This window comes from Macaca thibetana, chromosome 13 (assembly GCF_024542745.1).
Source record: "Macaca thibetana thibetana isolate TM-01 chromosome 13, ASM2454274v1, whole genome shotgun sequence".
NCBI lineage: Eukaryota > Metazoa > Chordata > Mammalia > Primates > Cercopithecidae > Macaca > Macaca thibetana.
In genome coordinates, this window is record NC_065590.1 from 15549236 (window position 1) to 15574338 (window position 25103).

The 25103-nt window shown below is 50.0% G+C and overlaps 2 protein-coding genes across 2 annotated transcripts in view; one reads left to right on the forward strand and one right to left on the reverse strand.

Moving 5' to 3' along the window:
- Positions 1-3269, forward strand: part of CKAP2L (cytoskeleton associated protein 2 like) — a 26643-nt gene extending 23374 nt beyond the window's left edge. Inside the window, exons 8-9 of the mRNA XM_050753279.1 lie at positions 184-373; positions 2092-3269. Coding sequence (XP_050609236.1) covers positions 184-373; positions 2092-2317 — 416 coding nt within the window. The 3' untranslated portion in view covers positions 2318-3269. The remainder of the gene's footprint in view (positions 1-183; positions 374-2091) is intronic.
- Positions 2204-19923, reverse strand: NT5DC4 (5'-nucleotidase domain containing 4). Its single transcript, XM_050753280.1, is given in 19 exon segments — positions 2204-2227; positions 11238-11315; positions 14168-14228; positions 14617-14668; positions 15307-15477; positions 15618-15684; positions 15951-16013; positions 16015-16077; positions 16725-16757; positions 17045-17131; positions 17378-17434; positions 17714-17807; positions 18157-18214; positions 18338-18437; positions 18439-18445; positions 18647-18742; positions 18820-18942; positions 19039-19107; positions 19771-19923. Coding segments are annotated over 19 exon segments (1377 nt in total). The 5' UTR covers positions 19845-19923.
- Positions 19924-25103: the final 5180 nt, after the last annotated feature.

Consider the following 25103-nt stretch of genomic DNA (forward strand, 5'->3'; position numbering starts at 1 on the left):
CTACAGGGCTTAACATGAAAAAACAAGTTATAAGTCACACTTCAAATCAATCACTATTCAGTATGTGGAGCCCATGAAGATCACTGGGAAATCATTGCATGTATGTATTTTTCATGTTATTGATTTTTAGCTGAAGTATTAAGTTGCTAAATCTTAACTTCCTTCATGATCTTACATACACAGGAATTACTTCTGATTCTTTAGTTACTGAAACTAATATAACATCAGTGGAAGAGCTGGCCAAGAAGATGGAATCTGTGAAGTCTTGTCTTTCTCCAAAAGAGAGGGAACAAGTCACGGCGACACCCCAAATAGCCAAGGGAGAACAGCATAATTATCCTGGTATCAAATTACAGATTGGTCCAATCCCTAGGTAAGCAGACTCTAAAGCAGGCTTTGTGTTCACAGACTTAATTCTGGTCCAAGTCTCAGTTTTTCCTTCATAGATCTAGAGTAACAGCAGCTTATAGATACTTCTGCTTCATATGAGGTTCAAATGGCTTAATCCATCTTTGGCATTCAGGAAAGAACTGAGAATGAGGGGAGGTTGGAACCATTGACAGGAAGGTCTGTGTCTTTTCTTTGCACACACCATCCCCCTTTCACCACCCTAATGAGACCTGACCTGCAGTAAGGAAGGTGCTGCCAGAGTCAGGAGGGGTATTAGAATGCATTCACCCCTGCCCTCCTAAGGTCTCTCCTACCTTTTCACTCTCATTTGTCCTGCACTTGCAGATCCTATCTGCCTTTCTTGCAAGTCCTGACACAGTTGGGTAGGGTTGGGGCGATAAGATGGGGCACAAAGTCCCAAGCAGGAGCAAACTGTAGCTGTGGGAGGAAAGGGACAGTGAATACCCCTTTAAGAACAGGGAGAGCAGTGGAGTATGTACTAGTCAGAGACTGCTCATAAAGTCAGAAGCATTTTATTTTGTAACAAGTATAAATTTAAGGCAGAATGCATAGTAATTTAAGGAGTCATGTCAGGGCGTCAGTGTCATTTTCTAAACTGTGAGTGTAGCACCACTCTTCTCTGATCATGATCTGCAAAGAATTCCAAACAAGGGCATCAAGACAACCGTTCTGTGTTTTAGTTCCCTGGAAAGCACAGCTGAGCCTCTTCCAATCCTAAACTCTCTGAGACATACCATTTTCCCACTACAGGAAAAAGAGCTGGGCATGGTGGCTCACACCTGTAATCCTGTCACTTTGGTAGGCCAAGGCAGGAGGATTGCTTGAGCCTAGGAGTTCAAGACTGCCCTGGGCAGCACAGGGAGACCCCAACTCTTTGAAAAATAAAAATTAGCCAGGCATGGTGGCACGTGTCTGTGCTCCCACTTGCTTGAAAGGCTGAGGTGGGCAGATCCCTTGATCCTAGGAGGTTGAGGCTGCAATGAGCTGTGATTGCACCACTGGACTCTAGCCTGGGCAACAGAGTGACCCTGTCTTTAAAAAAAAAAAAGAAAAGAAAAAAAAAGCTAGAAAGAATCTTGGAATTCATTAATTCAACCAAATTTGATATTAGGCCCCATTTCCTTAAAACCTATCACCTGTTTTGAGAACTTACAGAATAAACACCAACTGCCAAATATTTGCAAAATATTTTATTATTCAAATAAAAGCCACACTTCATACCTAATAAATCCTTATGCTTACATCATCCAAGAACAGATGGACACCACCCAATACGTTCTGGAAATCAGGGAAAAGCCTTTTTTTTGAGACTGGGGTCTTGCCATGTTGCCCAGACTGAAATACAATGGTGTGATCATAGCTCACTGCAGCCTTGACTTTCTGGGCTCAAGCAATCCTCCCACTTCACCCTCCTGAGTAGCTGGGATTACAGGCATGTGCCACCATGCCCAGCTAATTTTTGTATTTTTTGGTAGAGATGGTGTCTTACTAGGTTGCCCAGGCTGGTCTTGAACTCCTGGAAAAAGCCATCTTCAGATGAAAGCTGCTCTAGACATATCTCTTGCATCGCCCTGTGTTAAAATGTCTTCCCTGTTTTTATTATGGAATAAGAAACAAAAAATAATAAAGAGACTTGTTTTAAATGATAAGGTTTTTAATGCATCTCTTGCTATCTCTCAGAATAAACGGGATGCCGGAAGTGCAAGACATCAAACTTATCACTCCTGTACGGCGTTCGTCGAGGATTGAGCGAGCAGTGTCCCGCTACCCGGAAATGCTGCAGGAACACGATTTAGTAGTGGCTTCTCTTGATGAACTGTTAGAAATGGAAGAAACAAAATGTTTTATATTCCGTAGAAATGAGGCTTTGCCTGTAACGTTGGGGTTTCAAACCCCTGAATCATAATTTCTTGATGCTTTTTTTAAAAAGGTGTTTCAGAACCTCCATAAGACAAGAAGTATTCTTGTCCAAGTGACCTGGAAAAAAGTGTGTAATAGAGAGGCATCGTGGATGCAGATTATGGACTCTCAGGACTTAAGTAATTAACTGGGCTTACTCTCAAATGTTATCTCCCCATGGGAAAATCTTTGCTTTATGTGTTTAAGACTGTAGTTTGCCAGTTTTACAGTATACATAAATTTCAAACTTTTGAATACCCTACAACTATGATAAAAATTTATACTTTATTGATCTACTTTAATCCCAACATAGTTTTTTATATCAGAAGGTTGGTCCCACAATATAATGGGACTTTTCTTTCTGCATCCACCTTAGCAGAGGGCAAGTCCTTTCATCGTGGAAGATCTGAACTTTGACGCTAGCTTGACAGGCTGAATGGACCTTGACCGATGGCCAAGTCAAAACCCCTCATTTTACAGATGAGCTTATGCTAGCTGTGCTTTGCTCCGAGATCATAAATTTATGTGTGATCTTTGACTTCCATCACAGTATCCTTGTAAATGAGAGATAATTCTTGTTTTTCCTGTGCCAGGTCTCAGATGAAACACAATCCTGAATGGGCGTGGTCATCTAGCTTTTATATCCAAATCTAGTTTTGCATTTGTTACTCAAACACTTCAAATAACAAAAGAGGGGCAGGGGAGAGGGGTGGGGAGTGGACACTTGCTTCTTCAGTTCCTTGCTCAGCTAGGGGATAGCTGGCCTGGGAAGGCAGTGCAAGCCCCAGAGACTGTTGTAGGTTGCTTTTTCTTCCTCCTGGGCAACTATTCATGGAAAGGTTTTACCTTAGTCATTATGTAAATATAATGTGTAGAAAAACCTAGTCAACACATTTTATATTTTAGCTTTCTTAATATTTAAGTATTATCTTAAAACAACATTAAATTTCTATTAGTTCCTGCTTGTTTATCTTATTTATTATAGAAAACCGTCATGGATTTGCATAGAGAATTAGGAGTTTGTCTAAGGATACACCAGTTGGCTGTCCCAAGAAACCTCACAAGGAGCATTCATTACCAAGGAGAATGGACTTTGATCAAAGGTCTGTGAGCCTCATCCAGAAACTAGATTTTTTTAAGGGAAGCAGATCTATTTCTGAAAGTCAGATTTATAATAAAGCTAAAAAAAACTGAGCTGTAAACCTGTAATACCAGCAGACTTTCAATAAGAGATAGACTCTTACAACTCAATTGTAGAAAAACAAATAATTAAAAATGGGCAAAGGACCTGAACAGACATTTCTCCAAAGAAGACATAAAAAGTGGCCAATAGGTATAGATATGAAAAGGAGTTCAGCATCATTAATTTTAAGAATAATGTAAATTAAAACCACTGTGAGCTATCACCTCACATCTGTAAGAATGACTGTTAACAAGACATGAGATAAATGTTGATGAGATTGTGGAGAAAAGAGAACCTAGTACACTTGGTGGGCATGTAGATTGGTGCAGCCGTTACGGAAAACAGTATAGAGGCTCCTAAAGAAATTAAAAATAGAACTGTTACCTGACCCTCTTCCAGTAGGTATGTACCCAAACAAGGTGAAATCAGCGGCTGGGTGAGGTGACTCATGCCTGTAATCCCAGCGCTTTGGGGTGGGTGAATCACCTGAGATCAGGAGACCGAGACCAACTTGACCAACATGGTGAAGCCCTGTCTCTACTAAAAATACAAAAATTAGCCGGGCATGGTGACGGGCACCTGTAATCTCAGCTACTCAGGAGGCTGAGGCAGGAGAATCACTTGAACTCGGGAGGTGGAGGTTGCAGTGAGCCAAAATCACATCACTACAGCCTGTGTTACAGAGCAAGACTCCGTCTCAAAAAAAAAAAAGATTAAATCATCACTTCATAAAGATATCTGCACTCCCATGTTTGTGGCAGTGTTATTCTCGATAGCCAAGATGTGGAAACAACCTAAATGCCCATCAATGGACAAATAAAGAAAAGAAAATATGGCATGTGCATGCCATGGAATAGTATTCATCCTTGGAAAAGAGGGAGTTCTTGCCGTTTGCCACAACATAGATGGACCTGGAGAACATGCTAAGTGAAATAAGCCAGACACAAGGAGAAATACTGCATGATCTCATATGTGGAATATTTAATTTTTTTTAAAAAAGGAGCTCAAGTACACAAACAGTGCTTACCATAGATTGGAGAAGAGGAAATGGGGAGATGTAGGCCAAGGATACAAAATAGCAGGTAAGACGAACAAGCCTAGAGATAGGGCTAAAGTTAATACAATTGTATTAGGATTTTTGTTAAGTAAGTAGATTTTAGCTGCTCTTATCACATGAAAAACTGTGAGATGATGTTAATCTGCTTCACTATAGCAACCATTTTACTATCTATGTGTATCCCATAACATCATGTTGTAAATCTTAAATATACCTAATAAAATAAAATTGTCACCAAAATGCAGGAATTAGAGTTCACTTTACCAGTGAAGCCAAATAATGCTCAGGGGCTGCTTAGAGATCACAGAGTCTGAACATGGACTTAGAGAAATCAAATATTGAAAATCACCAGGCTTAGAGAGTCTGAAGCGAGTCCTGTGTTAGGAATATTCTTGCCTCACATCTCAAACACTGTCCTGAGTCCGTCAACCAGGTCCTCATGATTGATCCTGCACTGCCATCCATTGCTTGTGCACTTACTTTTTTTCTGGCTTCTAGAATGGTCATCTTTGCCACCTAAATCCCTCCCCTGACCCCAGGCCTAGGAGTCAGTTGTCTCTTTAAGGTGGTTTTATGTCTCCTCAAAACCATTGCCTTTACATTAAAGATTAGTTCTGAAAAGAGCAGTTTTATTTTCTTTATTGCTAGTTCCTTGCAGGATGTCTCACAGTATTACCCTGGGTCCCAGCAATAACAGTGTAGGTTGAACTGTTGGTGTCTAATAATGTATAAGTTTCAAAATGGCAAGTTGGAGGTTTTGAACAGCCTCGTCGGACTATAGAGTCTTCCAGACACAAAAGGATGTGGAAATGATTGTGGATGGTACAGCAGCTACAGAAAACTGCACCCTAATTCTGGGGCTCTTTGTAGATACTCAGTAACCCTCTTGTTTAGTAAATAGCTGCTCCTAGACATAGGGAGCAAGAAGGAGGGAGAGTGGAAAGGAAAGAAGGTGGGCCCGTAATGATTTGGGAAGGAGATTGATAGGGAATTGTAGTGGAAATACGGGCCTTTGCAGAAATCAGCCTAACGTTGTTCAGGGATGGCTTTTTAGAGGAGGTGAGTGTAAAGCAAGTTTTAAAGAAAGAAAGGTGGGGGGATTATATATGGTATCTCTGTGCAGAATGAATGACCATGAACCAGAAGACAGAGGAGAAGCATGATGGTTCACATTTATTAGTGCTCACTATGCCAGGCACTCGACTGAGTCTTTTACCTACTGTAAAATACTGTTCCTGAGGCTGGGCATGGTACCTCATGCCTGTAATCCCAGCACTTTGAGAAGTCGAGGCGGGTGAATCATCTGACATCAGGAGTTTGAGACCAGCCTGGCCAACCCATCTACTAAAAATACAGGCGTTAGCCAAGTGTGGTGGTCGTGCCTGTAATCCCAGCTATTCAGGAGGCTGAGGCAGAACTGCTTGAACCTGGGAGACGGAGATTGCAGTGAGCCAAGATCGTGCCACTGCATCCCAGCCTGGACGACAGAGCAAGACTAAGTCTCAAAAAAAAAAAAAAAAAAAAAAAAAAAAAAAAAAAGTTCTTGCCTGCTGGCATGTACTCCCTCTTCTAATAAAAGCACCCCAAACTGGGTGCGGTGGCTCACACCCAGCACTTTGGGAGACCGAGGTGAGCAGATCACTTGAGGCCAAGAGTTCAAGACCAGCCTGGCCAATGTAGTGAAACCCTGTCTTTACTAAAAATACAAAAATTAGCCAGGTGTGGTAGAGTGCGCCTGTAGTCCCAGCTATTTGGGAGGCTGAGGCAGCAGAATCACTTGAACCCGGGAAACAAAGGGTGCAGTGAGCCAAGATCACACCACTGCATTCCAGCCTAGGCGACAGAACAAGACTCTGTCTCATAAAAAAATGCACCCCAATTTCCCTACTACCACCTCTTTCCTGCTGACAATCTACGTGGTTTAAGAAGAATGGGCTCAACCCCAGTATAAGCGTGTGACCCAGGCCTGGCAAAGCCAAACTTGGCATTTCCCTGGCCAGTGGCATTGATTGGAGGATGGGGTAGTGTCTCACAACCAGTGAGGCATCAGTTCCCAGACTTTCATTAGATACTTCCTGGTAGAGTAGCTGAAAAGATAGAAACCTGGAGTCTGGGGACAGCCATCTTATAACCTCGTGGACAAAACCTGCCAGAGAATAGTACCAACACGGAATAAACTTGAGAGTTGGAGAGAGCAAGCTATGTCCAATGCCTGATTTGACTCCCTGGTTAATGCTATGCCTGGAGCTGGGCTAACCCTGGACTTTTTAGTTATATGAGCCAATAAATTCTCTCTTTTCTCAAACTAATTTCATTAGGTTTCCTTCAGTTGCTAAAGAAAAAATCCTGACTAATGTACACACACACACACACACACACACACACACTCTCTCTCTCTCTCTCTCTCTCATAATAGCATAGAAAACCCTTATTTAGTGCTTACTCTGGCCAAGCTCCGTATCCGTTATCTCACTATATCCTTACAATAGCTTTATGACATGGTTATGGAAACAGAGTAGTTAATAAATGTCAGTCCTGCAATTTCAAAATCAGGGCTGTCTGGCTTCAGGTCCGGAACTTTTAACTCCTATCTCATTTAAAGTAAGGAAATGAGGAGTAGGGTGATGATAAGGAAACAACACATCTGAGCAGGATAAATGATTGAACTGTTCCCAGTTTACCAAGCAGGAATCACTGTGACAGCCAAAGTACTGTCATTTATTCTACAAATAAATGATCACATTTTTACCACTAGTTCACTACCCTAGAGATGCTGCTTCTGTTCTCTTCATTTCCTGACTGCTCAAGACGATGCCAGAATGAGATGTCAATTCAGCTGCTGTCACTAGTCCCAAATGGAAATGCGTCTCTCTCACATCAGCCATCCAAGTGACAGCCCAATGCTAATCTAATGCCAAGTCCAGACTATGTCTGTCTTGTGACTCCACCATCCCTCGGAGGCAGCCTCGTCCATGTGGCCAAAGAAGGCTCCCAACCAACTTCGCTCTCCAGCCAGCTGGAAGGGGGAAGAGAGGAAGGGGAAGGCACACCCCTCCTAAGGTCACAGATTGGAAGTTGGACCATTACTTCTGTCCAGAATTTAGGGGCCAGAACTTGGTCACATGTCCCCACCCATCTAAAGAAGCAGGGAAATGTGTATCAGATGGCCACATGCCCAGCTAAAAATTCTTCCAGAAATGGGAGATGAATATCAGTGTCTACACACAGTCTTGGAAGCAATGGTGTGCTTCTGTCTCTAAGGTATAGATAAAACAGGAGTGCAGAGGTGACATCAGGTTTAAAAAAAAAAAAAAACTCCCCAAATAGAAGGATCTGTCCTACCTCCTACCGAGACACATTCCTGAGAGTTTAGAAGCAGCGTTCTAATCCAAAGCCCTATGTCCTTTCTCCACTTTCTCTTGTCTCATATTCTTTGCCTCGCCCCTTTCCCTGCAGTTCTACAAGAGTAATAGTAAACTGGGTGACATGCGTCATTCAATAAAATACTGTAGATGCCAGAGACACAACGGTGAGCCAAAAGGACATTACCTTTTGAAGCTGAGAGTCCAGTGGGGACACATGTTAATCTAAGAACCACAAATGCAAGTCTCCAAGGCCTGAGAAATAGAGGCCTATGAGTGAGGGACTAAAGAGAAACTGGTCTAGTCAGGGAGGTTAGCTGAGGGGAGAGCAGATGTAACAGGGAGAAGAGGCAGGGAATGGGCCGGGCATAGGAAAAGCACAGGAAAGGCCCTTTGGCCACCTCTCTCCTGCCCCTGCCCCTCCCTCTCTCCTCTCCCTCGCTAGGATCCCCTAAGGCATTTCTGCCAGATTGTTTATCCCTCAGTCCTTTTCTGTTTCCTCTCTACCCTGGGTGGGAATTCGAAGATTTGATTTTTGTAGTATTAGCTACTACACTGTATTTCAGGACCTTTCTGGAAAAGTATGGGCTCTAGGGTCTGAGCAGTTTTTCTGATAAATACTGTCCTTTAGCCCTTGAGTAAGAATCAAGTGTTTAAAGACACAGGCCAGTGAGACGCGGTATCTACCTGGAGAACCTGCCCCTCCAGGCTCTGGGACCTGAAAGTCAATCCAGGGAAAGGAAGAAAAGGCCTTAGCAGTGTCAAACCTGGAAGCTTCTGAAATGCAAAGAAGATGTTTAAAAAAAAAAAAAAAAAAAAAGATGCCAGACTTGGTGGCTCATGCCTGTGATTCCCTACACATTGAGAGGCCAAGGCAGGCGAATCACTTGAGGTCAGGAGTTTGAGACCAGCCTGGCCAACATGGTGAAACCCCGTCTCTACTAAAAATACAAAAATTAGCCAGGTGTGGTGGAGTGTGCCTGTAATCCCAACTACTCAGAGGCTGAGGCAGAAGAATTGCTTGAACCCAGGAGGTGGAGCTGAGATCGTGCCACTGCACTCCAGCCTGGGCGACAGAATGAGACACTGTCTCAAAAAAATAAAAGTAAACTCTCCGATTCCATGGCCCGTTGTCCCTTATTTATCCTCAGGCATCCAAGTGTTGCCATTGTTTATCCACAGAAAATGAAGCTAATGAAATGTATCCTCAGACCTGTTCCTTCAAGGGTTCGCTTTGTCATTTCAAACATACAGATTCAACCTAGGTCTCCCTAGAATGCCAGATGATACCACTAACAGACAAAAAGTGAACTGTAGGAGTAAATTGAAATCAGTGACATCAGAACAATGATGCTTCAGCACTTTAATACCACAGAGAAGCTTCTAACACACTCGAGAGTGAAGTTTTAAAATCGTGAGTATGACTTTTTATGTGTTTCAATGCATATATACAAACTCAAAGACATTTGGGCACTCTCATTTAACATCTTTCGTAGTGACCCAGATGAAAAAGCAGTTAGTCAGGCAATACAGATCCAATCAGGTTTTATTGTTCTTACTAGTAACAGAATCAGAAGTGCACAGAAATACCTATTTTTTAAAAGAAATATTTAGAAATAAAATTGGATATGAGACATCATGCGTTCAAGAGAAGTAGGTAAAATAATTTCACTTGTGCACACATTTCCAAACATCTCAAAGACTGCCAGGGATGCCTTGTAGGTTAAGAGCAATACTCCCTCCTCCCTAGAAGAAGTGTTTGCAGGCTCCAAATCTGCTACATTTAGGAGATTTCAATACAGTTGCTTTTTCCTTCTTCTATACTTCTGTTGTCTGAAAAATATCTCAAGTAGAAGATGACCCGTGATGCTGGCCCATGTCTGGGACCCCGTCAGCCTCGATGCAACTCTCCTGGTCCTCATTTCTCTCTTTGCCCTCACCCTTATAAGAAACACAGAAAGTGACTATGGATATTTTCTTCCCAAGCTCACACAGTGACTCCCAACCAGGGGTAGATAATGTGTCAAAATGCCATAGGCTGGATCCTGATGGGGTGAGGATATAGAGGGATCAAACCACAGGCTTCCCCAGCAAGCCACTGTTGCTGACAGGAGTGTGTCCATCTCTCTGCTGGGCTAGGATAGAAAAATAGTTGCCAACCACTGATTAAAGCCTGTGAACACACATGAGTTTTGAGCTTCTCCTACGCAGGAACGAAGTAACTTACACTTTGTTTTCTAAACTGCTCAGCACACGGGAGGTGCTCAGTAAACACTGGTTGAAAGAATGAATGCTGTGCCTGGTACAACACAGCCAAATGGGACCTATAGGATGCACATCTTTTAATGTGAGCCCCCAGAAAGCCAAGGGAGGAACAGGAGCCTTTATGCAGGGTTTTAGGGGTACAGAACCCAACGAGGAACCCAGGCATCCACTCCTGTCTCAGCTCAGAGGCGGGTCAGACCCCATAAAGTGTCAAGGGGATCTGAAGCTAGAGCTGCTAGTCGCTGATGTTAACAAAGCGTGTCTGGGGAGGAAGCCTCGGTGTGGCAGAGGGTGTGTCCTGCAACCTTCCCTGGAGGGAATGATATGTATGGATTGGCTGACAGCAGTCTGTAGGGTAGGGATGCAGGGTCCAACAGTGCACAAAGCACTGCTGAGCAGAACCTGTCGCCCTTTTGGATCCAACGCCGCTTTTTTTTTTTTTTTTGAGACAGTCTTGTCCTGTTGCCCAGGCTGGAGTGCAGTGGTGCAATCTCAGCTCACCGCAACCTCCGCCTCCTGGGTTCAAGTGATTCTCCTGCCTCAGCCTCCCAGGTAGCTGGGACTACAGACTCCCACCACCATGCCCAGCTAATTTTTGTATTTTTAGTAGAGACAGATTTTTACCATGTTGGCCAGGCTGGTCTCGACCTTCTGCCCCTCAGGCGATCCGCCTGCCTCAGCCTCCCAAAGTGCTGGGATTACAGGCGTGAAACACCACACCTGGCCCCAATATCCCAGTTTAAAAACAAATATTTAACTTCTACTTTTCCATCCTGAATTGAAATTCGTCGATACAATTATCATCTCTATAATAATTTAAAATATCAATATAATACCCTAACTATAACAAAGGAGAAATAAAAAGAAAAGCATTTTACAATAAAATAATATGTATTTTTACATAAATAATCAGGAATGACTATGCTTGCAGACGAAAACAAGCCCACAAGCCCCCCCCGCCACCAATTGCCTCATGCGCCCTGAGGTTGATACAACCCCACTGGGAACCACTGCTCCAAGCCCTCTGTGGCCACAGAGCTCCTCGGCCACAGCCACTCACCCTCTGGCTGCAGGAGAGGAGGCGGGAGGCAGGGTCCAGACTGGCCCGTTCTTGCTCCACAACTGACTTATGTGGCATCTGTAGGGATCAATGCAGGTGGAGGTGGAGCACTCCGTCCCAGGTACGGCCTTCCAGGATTCCTCAGCTATGCACAGGCTCCCCTGCTCACAGCGGCCAGCTTCCCGCCCAACAACGTTGCTGCGGAGGAAGGCGCCTCGGAAGGTCAGCAGGGGCATGAAGGTTCTGGTAGCCAGACTTCACTTCCTCAAAAATCCCAGGCCAAGGCCAGGTGCGGTGGCTCATGCATGTAATCCCAGCACTTTGGGAGGCCGAGGCAGGTGGATTGCTTGAGCCCAGGGGTTCAAGACCAGCCTGGGCAACATGGTGAAACCCTGTCTCTATAAAAACGTAAAAATTAGCCGGGCATGGTGGTGCACGCCTGTAATCCCAGCTACTTGGGAGGCTGAGGCACAATAATTGCTTGAACCCAGGAGGTGGAAGTTGCACTGAGCAGAGATTGTACAACTGCACTCCAGCCTGGGCAACAGAGTGAGACTCGGTCTCAAAAAAAAAAAAAAAAAAAAAAAAATCCCAAGCCAGGAAGATTGACAAGGTCAAATTTCTTTAAATGTTTTGCCTTGTCACTTTTGGAGAGGGGGAGCCAGTGTGTTCTTTACCTGTCTGGTCTCTACTTTAACAATAATATCTACCAGCACAGATGGCTGTGCCTGGACCCCCAGCTTTGCCCACAGGAGCTCTCCGGTCCAGCCCATCTAAGAGCCCAGAGATGAGATGAGGCCGCCCGGTGAAAACCAGTTCCCCCAAGCGTGTGGCAGCACAGTGCAGGGGACAGAGTGTGACCCTTGGAGCTTGACAGGCTCACATCCCAGCTGTGTGGTCCACTAGCTTTGTGACAGCAAGTCACTTAGGTTCTCTATGCTTCCTCGTCAATGATAAAATGAGGAAGATAAAACCTACTTTGCTGAGTTATATTGAGTATTAAGCAGAATCGATGAAAAGCACCCAGCCCAGTGCAGGAAGCACAGCAGACACTCAATAAATGGTTTTTCCCCTCTCAAACATCTGGAGGGCAGCCAAGGGCAGCAGGGAAAGCAGGCGGCAGGGAGCCTCAAAGGTCTAGCTTCAAGTCCAGATCCTAAACTGTAGGCTGTACATCTTATCAAATGGAAATGATGATACCAACTTGGGAGGACTGACACGTGCAGGTTCCAGGGAAGCCCTGCGCTGGCCAGTCTCATGACTCCTGCTAACCCTTGCCCAGTGCCATCATAGCCGTCTCTGCCACCCTGTTCTTAACCCGGAAGCATCCTCCGGTCTCCCAGAGGAAAACCAGCCAGAGTGTTTACTGTAACATCGGCTGCCTCCTCCACCCCCTTGGAAGTCACTGTATGTTTACTGAGGATAGGAGTACTGTGCCTTCCTCCTTGCAACTGATATCCTTTCTACCAAGGAAATGATGAGATAGTGTGGTCTCAATCTAAAGCAGAAGTTAAGGTTGGGCACGAGGAAGAATATCCCTGCTGAGGCATCTTATCTGTATAAACCTAACTCTTCCCATGCATCTGTTAAGACAGGGACAGTTATCTGCAAGGCTGTGACCCCACTGAGTGTGAAGGTGGGAGATTGAGGCTGGTGACCTTGCAAGCTCCTAGCAAGGCTGGGGACCAGTGGGTCCTTCTAGGGCAGACATTCAGGGACAGCCATGGAGATTCCACAGAGACCCACCAACTCCGGGGCCACCCGAAACAGTGAGCTGAGCAGGTAGTACAGAAAGTTGAGGCAGGTGGCAGTGTAGAGGTCAGCGTAGCGCATCAGCCGGCTGGAGAAGAGTGTCTGGCGGAAACCGCAGCGGAACAGGCTGCCCACGGTGCTGTAGCACAGGTCCAGCTCCCGGGTGACCCTCTGGCCAGAGGGGCAACACACTGAATTGAAATCCCAGCCCACCTAAGCCTGCCCTCGCCTACTCCCTTTCTGGGCAACCCTGGCCTCTCTGGGCCTCTCACCGGGGGACATTGAGGCCTATGCCCCTCTGTAGGGAAGGAGCAGCATGTTGTAGACTTTTGGAGGTGGGGCTTTTGGAGGTGGGGCAGCTCCCCTCTTTGCCACAGGCCCCACTCCAGCTTTCCATCACAGTTACCTGCCTGGCCCTGGAGATGGACCACCCAGGACTAAACCCGCAGCTTAATTTACCTTCTGAGTCCAACAGAGGACTTGGCAATGGCGACACCCCCAGCCCCGCTCCTACTCTCCTGGCAGGCCCCACCCCGCCACCAGGCCCTGTTTCCTTATCTGCTTTTAGAGCCTAGAGAATGGTCCCAACATTTACTCCCAGGATGACCCCTCTCTGAGCCTCAGTTTCCTCATCTGTAAAATAAAGGTGACAATCCCAGCTCCGTCCACCTCTTAAGGCTGTGGGGAAGATCAAACGACTGTGCTTTGTAAAAGGCTCTGCAAAGACCCTTTGTGATCGGCCCCAGCTGCGCTTAGGATGACCGAGTGACCTGATTCCCTCCATCTGGCCGGCCCATGGGCACCTCCAGCTTTTTGGTGGCCGGTCAGTAATGCCATGAGGGAACACTGTCTTTTCTTCTCTTTCCCCAGGACCCTGGGCTCACTGGCCCTAAATCACATTTCCTATCAGAACTGGCTAGTGGGTCAATAAGGGCCCAGCCAGCACGCAGGCATTTCCTAGGCAGGGTGATAGGCGAGGACTGCGGGACTGCCCTTGGAATGTCGGCCAGCAGAGGGCGCTAGCTGACAAGGCAGGTGGAGCCCAGGTGCGGTTGAGGAGAATCCGGTAACTGGGCCTTTGGCACCAAGGACAAAACCAGCAGGCAAGCAGTCGGGAAGCGAACTCGGCTCCACTCCCCCTGGGCCTGTGCTTTCCTCCCTCACCACCCAGCTCTCACCTGAATCTCTCTCTTGGTAAAGTTGATGACTTGCAGCTCACAACTGCTCCCATCCATGTGCCTGGTACAAAAATAGCCAGGTGACCCAGGGGAGGCACAGAGCCTCCGAGTGCCAGGACAGTCTCATTAGACCCCAGCAGGGGTAGGGTGGGAGGACACCGTGCGGGCATCCAGTGGGGGTGCCGGGCTGGGGGTGTGCACACGAGCGAGGGCAAGTCCCTGAGCGCTGGACAGGTTCGGAAGAAGGGCCTAGAGGTCACAGAGTGTGGGCAGTCCCAAGGGGGTGAGAGGGGTCCCCACATCCAGTTTGCTAGGGAAGCTTAGCCTGAAACACATCTTGTTGTTCTGATAACCTTGGCCAGGACCTCGCTGCCAGGAAGGGATGTGAGCCACTGCCCCTCCATCCCTCTCCCTGTCCCATCCCACCCCCAGAAAGGCCAGGGTCTCACTGGTTTGGGTCTGCCAGGTGCGTGTCCAGCCTCTTCAGCTCCTCCATCCTCTCTGAAAAGCCGCCAGGGGTCAGTGGGGGTGAGTGACGGCCCATGTCACCCACTGGCCCTGCCTGCCTGTGTCTGCCGTGGTCCAGCCGAGGACTTGCACTCCCCCAGCTGTGTACATAACACCCCTGGCCCCTTACATCAGGTGAGACTCTGCCCAGACCGAAGCAGGGACAGCGCAGGCCCCGTAGGCCCCATGGGACAGGGGAGAGAGTCAGGCGACCTTCCTGAGGTCACATGGCAATGACTCAAACCTAAAGCCTCAGCTCTCAGGACAAACCCCAAATTGTGTGGGCTCACACGACTCCCTGCCCTGGAGGATGACTTCAAGTCATTCCTGGATGGAGGGTGTGTGCCTTCCACTCACTGAACCTCCTCGGGGTGGGTGGGGAGGATGGGGTCAGGTGCAGGAGGAAGGTGCCACCTGCAGTTTTGCCCCTACTGGCTGTGTGACTTGGGGCAGGCCGCTTAGCCTCCCTGGGTCTCTGTTTCCTTGTCTGTTTCCTCCCCCAGAAACAACAGAGCGGCCAGGATTCCTGGTCACAACTGCTAACTTCCCACGGGCAAAAGGGGAAGGCAGTGCTGGGGCCTCTGCACAGGCGGCCAGTACCCCTCTGACTGTTCACAACACCAACAGCTCACCCTCCTCCCAGGCCCAGATGTCCAGCTCCCAGGACAGCTCAGGAACCACCAGGCAAGTCCGCCAGCCCTGCCGCTTCTTGGACTTCAGAATGTCCCCAAAAATGTGGTCCCCAATATACAGGATGCCCTTCCCCCGAACCCCAAGCAGCTCACACACCATGTCCGATGAGCCTGCCCCACCAAGGGAGGACAGGCACCCGTTTGCCCTTCCTGCCTTGGGGCAGGTGACTTGGGTCTGGTGAGGGGCCTGGGTTCTTAGCTGAGGGAGGGAGGGTTCCCAAGGAGTGATGGGGCATGGTGGGAGCTGGTACCTCCAGAGTAGAGAGCACAATGCTGGTGCGACCCTGTGTAGGTGCCCACGCGGAGCTTTCCTGAGTCCTGGAGGGGCAGAGGGGTGCCCTGGAGCCAGAAGAACCACATCTTTGGTCTCTAGCTAGGGAGGGTCTCAGGGAGCTGGGAGTGGCAGAGGTAATCATGGGGGTGTGGGAGGAAGGAGGCAGCAGAGGGCGCTGAAGGAGGCCTCAGGTTCCCTGCCTCCAGGGACAGACAGGCCAGCAAAGCTGCCAGCCGCAAAGGCAGGTCAAGTCTACGGGGCAGGCAGGCTGCCCTCTCTAACCATGGTCCATGAGTGCAGGTCGACTGACCTCTGCACCTGCCATTACCGTGTTGACCTGCCTCAGGACCACCCCCTCTGCAAAGAGGCAGGGGCTTCTGCGTGTCCACCACTATCGGGTCGAAGTAGGACCTCCAGGGCCTGACCGAGGCCTCAGCCTGTTGGGGGTGCACACGAGCCGCACACGCACAGCCTGGTAAATCTGACCTTGCCACAGCCGGTCACCCACCACAGGCTGCCCTCTCCCCACCAACCTCCCAGCTGGATGAGACCTCTCCAGCCCCTGGGAACCAGGTCTCACTGCCCAGCGTCCCCAGCCAAGCTGGGCAGTAGAAAGTGCTCAAAAGGAACTTGTGGAGGTGGGTGTCGAACATCATGTGCACCCTCAGGCCAGCCTCCAGATCTCCTCACAGCACAGACCCAGGGACAGGTGGCACCAGCATGGCTACCAAGTTAGGGCCCTGCTGCCTGCCCAGTGACACCTGGTCATTCCCAGTGACCAGGCCCTGTCACATTCCCAGCACCCCTCCCTTTGACCTGCCATGCCCTCATCTCACCCCCTTTCCGCCGCCCCTCCCCACAGAGCTGACTGCCTCCTATCCCCCGCAAAGGCTCCTCCCATGGCCTGGCTGAGGTCACCAGCCTCCTACCCACTGGGGAGCTTCCACTCATGAGAAATGACCACTCACACACTCAGGTCTTCCTCAAAGGGAGGCTGGACGTGGGAGAGACCCATGTCTCTCCCTGGCGCCCTGGCCCTTTGCACAGCCCACCCCAGCCATGTGCGCAACGCTCCAATACTCACCTCACTGATGCTGAACGGGTAGGTCATGATGGCCTGGCAAGGACAAGGCAGGGTCAGGGCACCAAACTTGGGCCACCGCCTGCCTCTGCCCTCACCCACCATCCCCCTGGCACACTGGTGGCCACAGGAGCAAGATGGTGAGAAAGTTGCTCATTCCCCTGAGGCCTTGAAAGGCCAAGAAATGGAGCCCAGGAGACCAGCCCAGTGGTGGGGGTAGGAGGGTCTTTGCTCCCCGCCCCACCCCTCCCTGTTGCTTGCAATGCCTCCGTGTCTCCTGGGGCCAGGAAGGAGGCGGAGGGCCCACCCCTCCATACACATACTCAATCGGTGTAGTTGTAGCTGCTGTTGGTGGCCAGAAACACTTTCCCAACCTCCTTCATCTTCCCCAGCAGGATGGGGAGGCGTGGCTGGAGCAGAGATAGAGGGACTTGCAGGGGTGGGACTCCCAGAGCCACCCTGGGATCCCCTCCTCAGGTCTCAGCCTTCTGGGAGCCCACCCCAACCCAGGCAGGTAGGCACCAGGCCCCATAAAACGACCCCCAGCACCTGGGGAGCAGAGCTCAGCCTAAACCTCAAAGAAAGCCAGGGAAGGGTTGCGGGGGGCAGCCCTGCTGCTTCAGGGGTGATGGCCATGGCCCTGGGTCTGTGGCCACATATTTCTTCTCCACATATTTCTCCAAGTCCTCCAGGGTCTTCTCCTTGAGACAGCCCTGCAGGAGGGAGCAAAGGGCCGTGTGTGTGTGTGTGTGTGTGTGTGTGTGTGTGTGTGTGTGTGTGTTTGTGTGTGTGTGTGTGTGTGTGTTTGTGTACCCACCCACATGTCTGTGTCCAAGATGAGGAGAGTGGGTGGCTCTGGGAAGCCCAGACCAGACCTCAGTCCTCAGTGGGAAGTGGATGGAAAATCTACGGGGACTGGAGGCCCGAAGGCTGCCCAGGAGAATCAAGAGCAGACAGGTCAGGGGTCCGGGGGTCCTGGACCACTCACTCACCGACTGGTGGACATTATTTATGGCATCAGTCACATCCTGGAAGGGGCTTCGGAAGGACATGAAGAGGTTCCCATGCTGATAACTGGTGTCACAGCTGGGGCAGGCCAAGAGGGGACAGGGGACGTCAATAAGGGGACCTGACGTGACCTCCAACCCTGAGTCCCACACCAGAGTGACCCCACCAGCCACACTGAGGCCTTCACTGGGCTTATGTCCCAGCCATCCTGGGAGGGGCATCACCCAGGGCTAAAGATCACCCCTTGGGGGCAGCACCGGTGACAGGGTTGGGGGCCACCTTGCAGTAAAGGCCTTCCCACTGAGCCTTCTGGAGCCCTTCCAGTCCCTCAGGGAACCCTTGGGGGGCCCCCACTTTGGGATTTGGTCCCTGAGCAGTGACTGTGTCCTACTGGTCGCCCCAGGGCTGGACAGGGCATGAGACGCACTTGGTGTAACGGGAGCAGCCGGAGGAGAAGTCCGCCAGGCTGGCACAGAGGTAGGTTTCTGGGGCAGACGGGCCGGTCGGTTGTCAGGCCAGGGAGCCAGGCAGTTCCCCACCAGGCCAGACCTGGAACCCTCAGCTCCGGACCTCGGGACCACCTCCCGTGCCCCCAACCCTCCACCCACCAGGCAGGTTGAAGAGTGCGTTGAGGATGTGGAAGCACTGCAGGTCATCCCTCTGAATGAACTTGTTGGGGTAGAAGCTCCAGATCTCTGCCCTGAGAAGGAGGTAGGCTGGGGGCAGCCAGTGCCCCCTCCCCAGTGCCTCCTGGAGGCCTGTCCAGGCTCTGGCCATCCCTTCCAATCCCCACCCATCCCTTCTGTGCTGAGCCTCCCCCGTGGGCCTGTGTCCTTCCTCCCTCCCTCTGTCCTCCCCCACAGTGGGCAGTCCTCCCCTCCTGGCCCGCCACTCTCCCGGCACCCTTTGTCCCTTACTCTGAGAGAAAGGTGAAGCCATGGGCACCCAGCAGCACGTTCCCGTGGGCATCCACCTTCAGCAGGTTCCCATAGAGCGCACTGAACAACAGCCCCCTGGGGACGGGGGTCGGGGGGACTGTGGGTGGGAGTACCAAGGCCGGGTGGCCTCCCGCCTGTCCTGAGTCACACACCTGGTGGGGAAGGTGGGGTTGTAGGTGTAGCGCAGGATCTCATGTGGGTATCCGATGCACGCTAGGAGCTCCAGCAGCAGCTGGAAGGCCAGGGCCTCGTAGGCTGGGGACTTGTAGGCTGCAGAGGCCCAGACAGAGTCAGGGGGTTGGTGCCTGGCCGCCCAACCCCTGCTCCCTCCACTCCCAATACGCTCTGTTCCAGCCCTCTCTACCAGCCAGAGTGTATGGTCCATGTCGAAGCCAAAGCAACGAATCTTCCCCAGTGCCAGGCTGCGGTTGACAAAAATCCTGGGGAGAGAGAGGAGGATGTTGGCATTAGCCCCCCAGCCCCTCGAATCCAAGACTCAAGGACGGAGTGGGCGGAAACCCAGCAGAGGAGGGCAGAGCATTCCCTGCAGCTGCAGAAGGGATGGAGGAAGTGGGTCAGGCCAAGCCGGGGCCCTGCCTGGACCCATGTGTGTCCGAAGGCAAGTGCGAGTGTGCGTGTAAGCGTGTGTGAGCATGTGTGCAAGCGTGCATCTGAGTGCGTGCGGGTCATCAGCAGTTTGCTGTCCCGCCGTGCAGGCGCGTGACAGGCATCCGACCCTGTAAGAAAGTATGTGCAGTTGTTGGTGTGAGGGCTGTCACCTTCTGACATGGGACTCCCCTGTCCAAATTCAGAGATGATGTGTTTGTCACAATTGGATAGCACGTGTCACTGTGTCCGTGGTGAAGGGGAGAGATCTTTGCGGAGGGAAGGCAGTGAAGGGGGCCTCCCGCCGGAGTGTGTGTGGTCAGTTCCCGGATGGGCTGCTGCAGCTATGGAAGCATGTCCCTTGTGAGTGCAAGTGCTCGTCTGCATTTTGGGAGTCCCCATCACTGTGTATTTAAAGGAGTCCCTGTGTGCTGCTGTGGCGTGTGGGGCGTTTATGGGCCGACACCCCTGGCCCCCACCCCAGGTGCCCATCTCACCGCTGGTGCCAGTTCTGCTTCGGGCCTTGAGGGGAGTCCAGTCCCTCAGGCTCTCCCCGGTCCACACTGGCCATTGTCACCCAGAGTCAGGAGGAGACAAGGATCCCTTCCTCAGCCTCCTGCACACTATCAGTGGGGCCCGGCCACTCTCCCTCAGCAGTTTCAGGCACTGCTGACCCAGGTGGCCCCACCTTGTGCTCCCATCTCCCCCAACCCCTTTGAGGGAGGAGTCAGTCAGGACAGGCTCTGGTATCTCATCCTTTTCTCTAGAGCAAATCAGCAAGGATCTGGGAAAAGCAACTCATGTCCACTGTGCCCTCCCCATTCCTAGGGCTTATGTATCCATGGACCTCAACCGCCTAGAGAGTAGCAGAGAACCCAGAATGAGGCAAACGTCGGGATACAAAGGCAGGAGGCTCTGTACCGTACTGATGATAAAAGAAAGAACTCAGTACTCTCGCTTTATGCACAATTCTAACACATTTGGTTATCAAATTTCCCAGCTCAAGGCCATTTAGGCAAGACATTGCTAGAAGCATGCCAAGGGCTATAAGAATTGCGAAAATAACTGGGATCTCAGAATGGGGGGTGAGGGAAAGTACAAAAGGAAGTGTCAAAAAGCAGAGCCACTGGGGCCATTTAGTGTAGAGCTCTAAATACTCCCTGAGGGCCTGTGCCACTGGCTCCACAAGGAAGCACGTGACTTCCGTTTGGAGCTAGTGACCTGGATCATCCAGAAAGACTTAACTGAAGTGACAGGCCGTCTTTTAAAAGAAAGACAAGCCAGGGCACGGTAGCTCACGCCTGCAATCCCAGCACTTTGGGAGGCCAAGGCGGGTGGATACGTGATTAGGAGATCAAGACCAGCCTGGCCAAGATGGTGAAATCCCATCTCTACTAAAAATACGAAAAAAAAAAAAAAATTTAGCCAGGTGCGGTGGCAGACGCCTATAATCCCAGTCTCTCAGGAGGCTGAGGCAGGAGAATTGCTTGAACCCGGGGGTCGAAGGTTGCAGTGAGCCAAGATTGCTGCACTCCAGCCTGGGCAACAAAGTGAGATCCCATCAAAAAAAAAGAGGAGGGGGGAGAAAGGAAAGGAAAGGAGAGGAGAGGAGAGGAAAGGAGAGGAGAGGAGAGGAGAGGCGAGGCGAGGCGAGGCAAGGCAAGGCAGAAGAGAGAGAGAAAGAAAAGAAAAGAAAAGAGAAAAGGAAGGAAGGAAGGAAGGAAAGAAGGAAGGAAGGAAGGAAGGAAGGAAGGAAGGAAGGAAGGAAGGAAGGAAGGAAGGAAGGAAGGAAGGAAGGAAGGAAGGAAGGAAGGAAGGAAGGAAGGAAGGAAGGAAGGAAGGAAGGAAGGAAAGGTCCGGGCACAGTGGCTCACACCTGTAATCCCAGCACTTTGGGAGGCCAAGGCAGGCGGATTACTAGGTCAGGAGTTTGAGACCAGCCTGGCCAGCACAGTGAAACCCCATCTCTACTAAAAATACAAAGATTAGCCAGCCACGGTGGCACATGCCTGTAATCCCAGCTACTCAGGAGGCTGAGGTGGGAGAATCGCTTGAACCCAGGAAGCAGAGCTTGCAGTGATCCAAGACCATGCCACTGTACTCCAGCCTGGGCGACAAAGCAAGACTCCGTCTCAAAAAACAAAAGACAAGTTTACAGTCAGTTTCAGCACTTTCTCTCCAAAATGACTAAACTAAATGAAGGTGGCACTCTTAAAAAAATAAAAGTTATCGCTCCTTCCTTGACAAAGCCAGATGAGCAAGCACAGCTGTGCACTGCAGAGCCATGTTTTGCCCAACAACAGACTGCATATGCCACTTAGTCCCGTAAGATGACAAGGAACTGAACAACTCCTATGACCTAGTGACCTCATCACCATCATAATGCAAAGTATCACTCACATGTTTGTGGTGATGCTGGCTAGGAGAAATAGGCTGTACCCTGCCGCTGAGGTGTGTAGTAGGCTGTACCACCTAGGTTTGTGTAAGTGCACTCTATGACAACGCACAATGGTGAAATCGACTAACAACACGTTTTTCAGAACATATCCCTGTGGTCAAGCCCCACATGACTGCATTAGGATGGTGAGGCAAGGATATGGAGGCTGTAGGATATGTGTTTCCTCATTGGATGGAGGGATGAAGGATGGATGGAGAGATGGGTGGATGCACAAATCAGTGAATGGACAGACAGACAGTTGGGTGGGTAGATTCATGGACAGACAGACTGATGGTTAGCAGGCTATATACAGCAGCCTTCACGGAAGGTGTCAGGCGAGAACTGAGCTTCAGAAATCAGGAGACTGTCTGGAGTCCCTTCCACCCATTACTCCATGCGCTCTGCTCATCTCATGGGAGCCCTTTAAGCCCCTTTTCCACATTGCCTGGTTCCTCTCTAGGTCAGAAAAGAGAAGGAGGCGTAATATCTGGTTAGGAGAAGTCTCTAGGAGTTGCTCAGCCCTTCCACTGGGAGGCATCATGGCAGCTGTACAAAACCTGCCTTTCCTATAGCTGAACTTAGGCTCTATCTTGAAGTCTCTGCACCTGAGGGCGATGAAGCCATCCAGCAACGTTCAGGTATGATTCGTCATTTCAGTGGCTTCTCAGGTCCCTTCTCCAGGTACCTCTTCTGGGGCTGACTCAACAACGTGGGACTTACCCCCAGCCACACTGGTAATTGGGAAGGGTTTCGCTTCCTGGAGGGTCCCAGGTCCACACATTGCTGTCTGTTGAGGTAGCCGCATCCCTGTTGAGTCTTTGGCTGGCATGGTCTCTGCTACCATCTTTGGCGTGGTCTCTGCTACCATCTTAGGATATGGCTGCTTGTCCAGACCACAGAATCCTTAGGCTAACCGTATGTACAGTCAGGGAGGACTGAAGGCTGCCACAGTCCCCACTTGATCCTGATCCCTGAGCCAATGCTAAGCCATCCCTGTGAGGCTTGATGCACTGGGAACCTCTTCAAGAAAATACTTGCCACCAAAACAATAAGCCAATGGCTGCCCTGTTTTTACTGTGTGCCAAGCCTCCTAACAGCCCCACGTGACAGGCTGACTGTTCACTGGATTCATGAAGGATCAAACTGAGGCACAGAAGGGTTAAGCAACTCGCCTACACTTACCAGGCTGATAAATGGCAGCGTGGGACTGAGCCCAGGCAGCCGGGTGCCAGCATCTGTATTCTTAATCAGTAGGCAAAACCGCCTCTGCCCATGGCCCCTCACAAAAGTCCCTTGACTTTTCAATGTCATTAAAGACAAAGAAAGGCGGAGGAAATGTTCCAGATTACAGAAGGCTAAAGAGCCACGGTGAATGAACGCCATATTCAAGCCTACACAGAATCCTCTACTGCAGGCACATATAGTGCCAAGGACATGATGGGTCAACAAATAAGATTGCAGTGTGGGTGGTGGGTTCGATGAAAGTCCTGTCTCAATGTAAACCTATGAAGTGGATGACTATACCATGGTAACGTAAGAAAATATCCCTATTCCTGGGAAATATTCATTAAAGAATTTAGGATAAAGCTCATGATGAGTGTAACTTACCTTCAAGTGGTTCAGGAAAAATAATTGTCTGTATACACATACAGACAGACGAACACAGACATGCATACATACACATAGGTACATACATACACATACATACACACACATACCTACGTACATACATACCCATGTGTGTTCATATAGAACAGGGGACAACAAAGCAAACAGAGTAAAATGTTAGCAACAGGTACATCTTGGTAAAGGCTGTAAGGATATTCTCTGTACTATTTTTTTACTTTTACAACTTTTCATAAACTCAAAATTACTTACAAATTTCAAAATGTCTTAAAAAGATGGTCTATGTTCCAAGACCCCTTTTCCAGCCTCCTTATTGCTGTCCTGGAGTTCTTCCCCTCTTCCTCCCACCTTCTTCTGAGCCCCCAGCTTGGCAGCTCTCCTTTATTACAGGGAGGTGGAAACAGGACCAACCCAGCCAGCATTCCTCTTGATTCTTCTACCTAGACTGTATCCATTTAAAAAGTGTTGCCCGCCACGGTGACTCACGTCTATAATCCCAGTGAGTCAGGAGGCCAAGGCAGGAGAATCAGTAGAGGCCAGAAGCTCAAGACCAGCCTGGACAACATAATAAGACCCATTTCTTTAAAAATGTCAAAAAAAATTAGCCATGGTGGCACATATCTGCAGTCCCAGCTATTCAGGAGGCTGAGTGGGGAGGATCACTTGTGCCTAGGAGGTGGAGGCTGCAGTGAGCCATGATCGCACCACTGCACTCCAGTCAGGGCAGCAGAGTGAGACCCACTCTCTTAAAAAAGAAAACAAAAAGGGTCAAGGCCCAGCAGGCTTTGCTCACCACTACTGCCTGCACTCAAAGAGGTCACCAGAACCGGGGTGCATGGTGGGGCAGGGACCAAGTGCAGGGCGTGGCTGTCTCCCCTCACCTTCTGTAAGAGGCAAAATTCCAGATCCCCCCAGCGCATCCACCACAGCTTTAAGCAGTGTGGAACCTGTGACCAGGGGATGGGGCAACGTCCACTCTCCTGAGCTTGGAGAAACCATCTTCAGGTGACCAGAAACCTCCTTCCAGACAGGGCCTTCCTCACACAGGTGCAGCTGGTACAGGGGGATTGACGCAGAGACCCAACCAGGACGCCAGGGAGTCTTTTGAACAGAGGAGAGTCTCGGACGAGGTGTTAAAGAAAATGTAGGATTTTTATTAGTTTAGAAGAGAAGGGAATTTCACACAGCCAGCAAGGAGCCAAGTGCTGGGAGGCAGAAAGAAAATGAACCACAGGGGATAGCAAAGGATGGGACTTGCCCTGAGGGCAATGGCCTTCGAGCCCTGCTAGAGTCCCCAGGTGTCTGCTCCCCTCTGATGTGGCCACACTGCTAAAAGCCATGTTCTAGGGTGGCTGGGGAGGGGCTTTGACCAGTCTCTGACCAAAGGTTGGTCTCCACTGGCTGGACGGGTCTGAGAATGAGTCAGAGACGTGGGGCACCATGGCCCAGATTCAATTCTGCCTCACCCAGGGCAAATGCTGGCCCCTTTTTCTGTTCGGGGTCATGGAGGGGGAGATTTGGGGTGAGAGATTAGGAAATTTCCAAAAACCTATCTCTCCTTCCATCAAAACAATGAACATTGCCAGGAGTTTGTGATGTGTGTGATCTGTGAGTGGGGGATGTGTATGAGTGTGGGTGTGTGTGCACACGTGAGGAGGTGCACGCATGTGCATGAGTGTGGGTGTCAGCGTGTGTGATTGCCTGCATGCATGTGTGAGCGTGGGTGGGTGGGTAACAGGGTGCACCTATGTGACCTGGGGTGGGGGG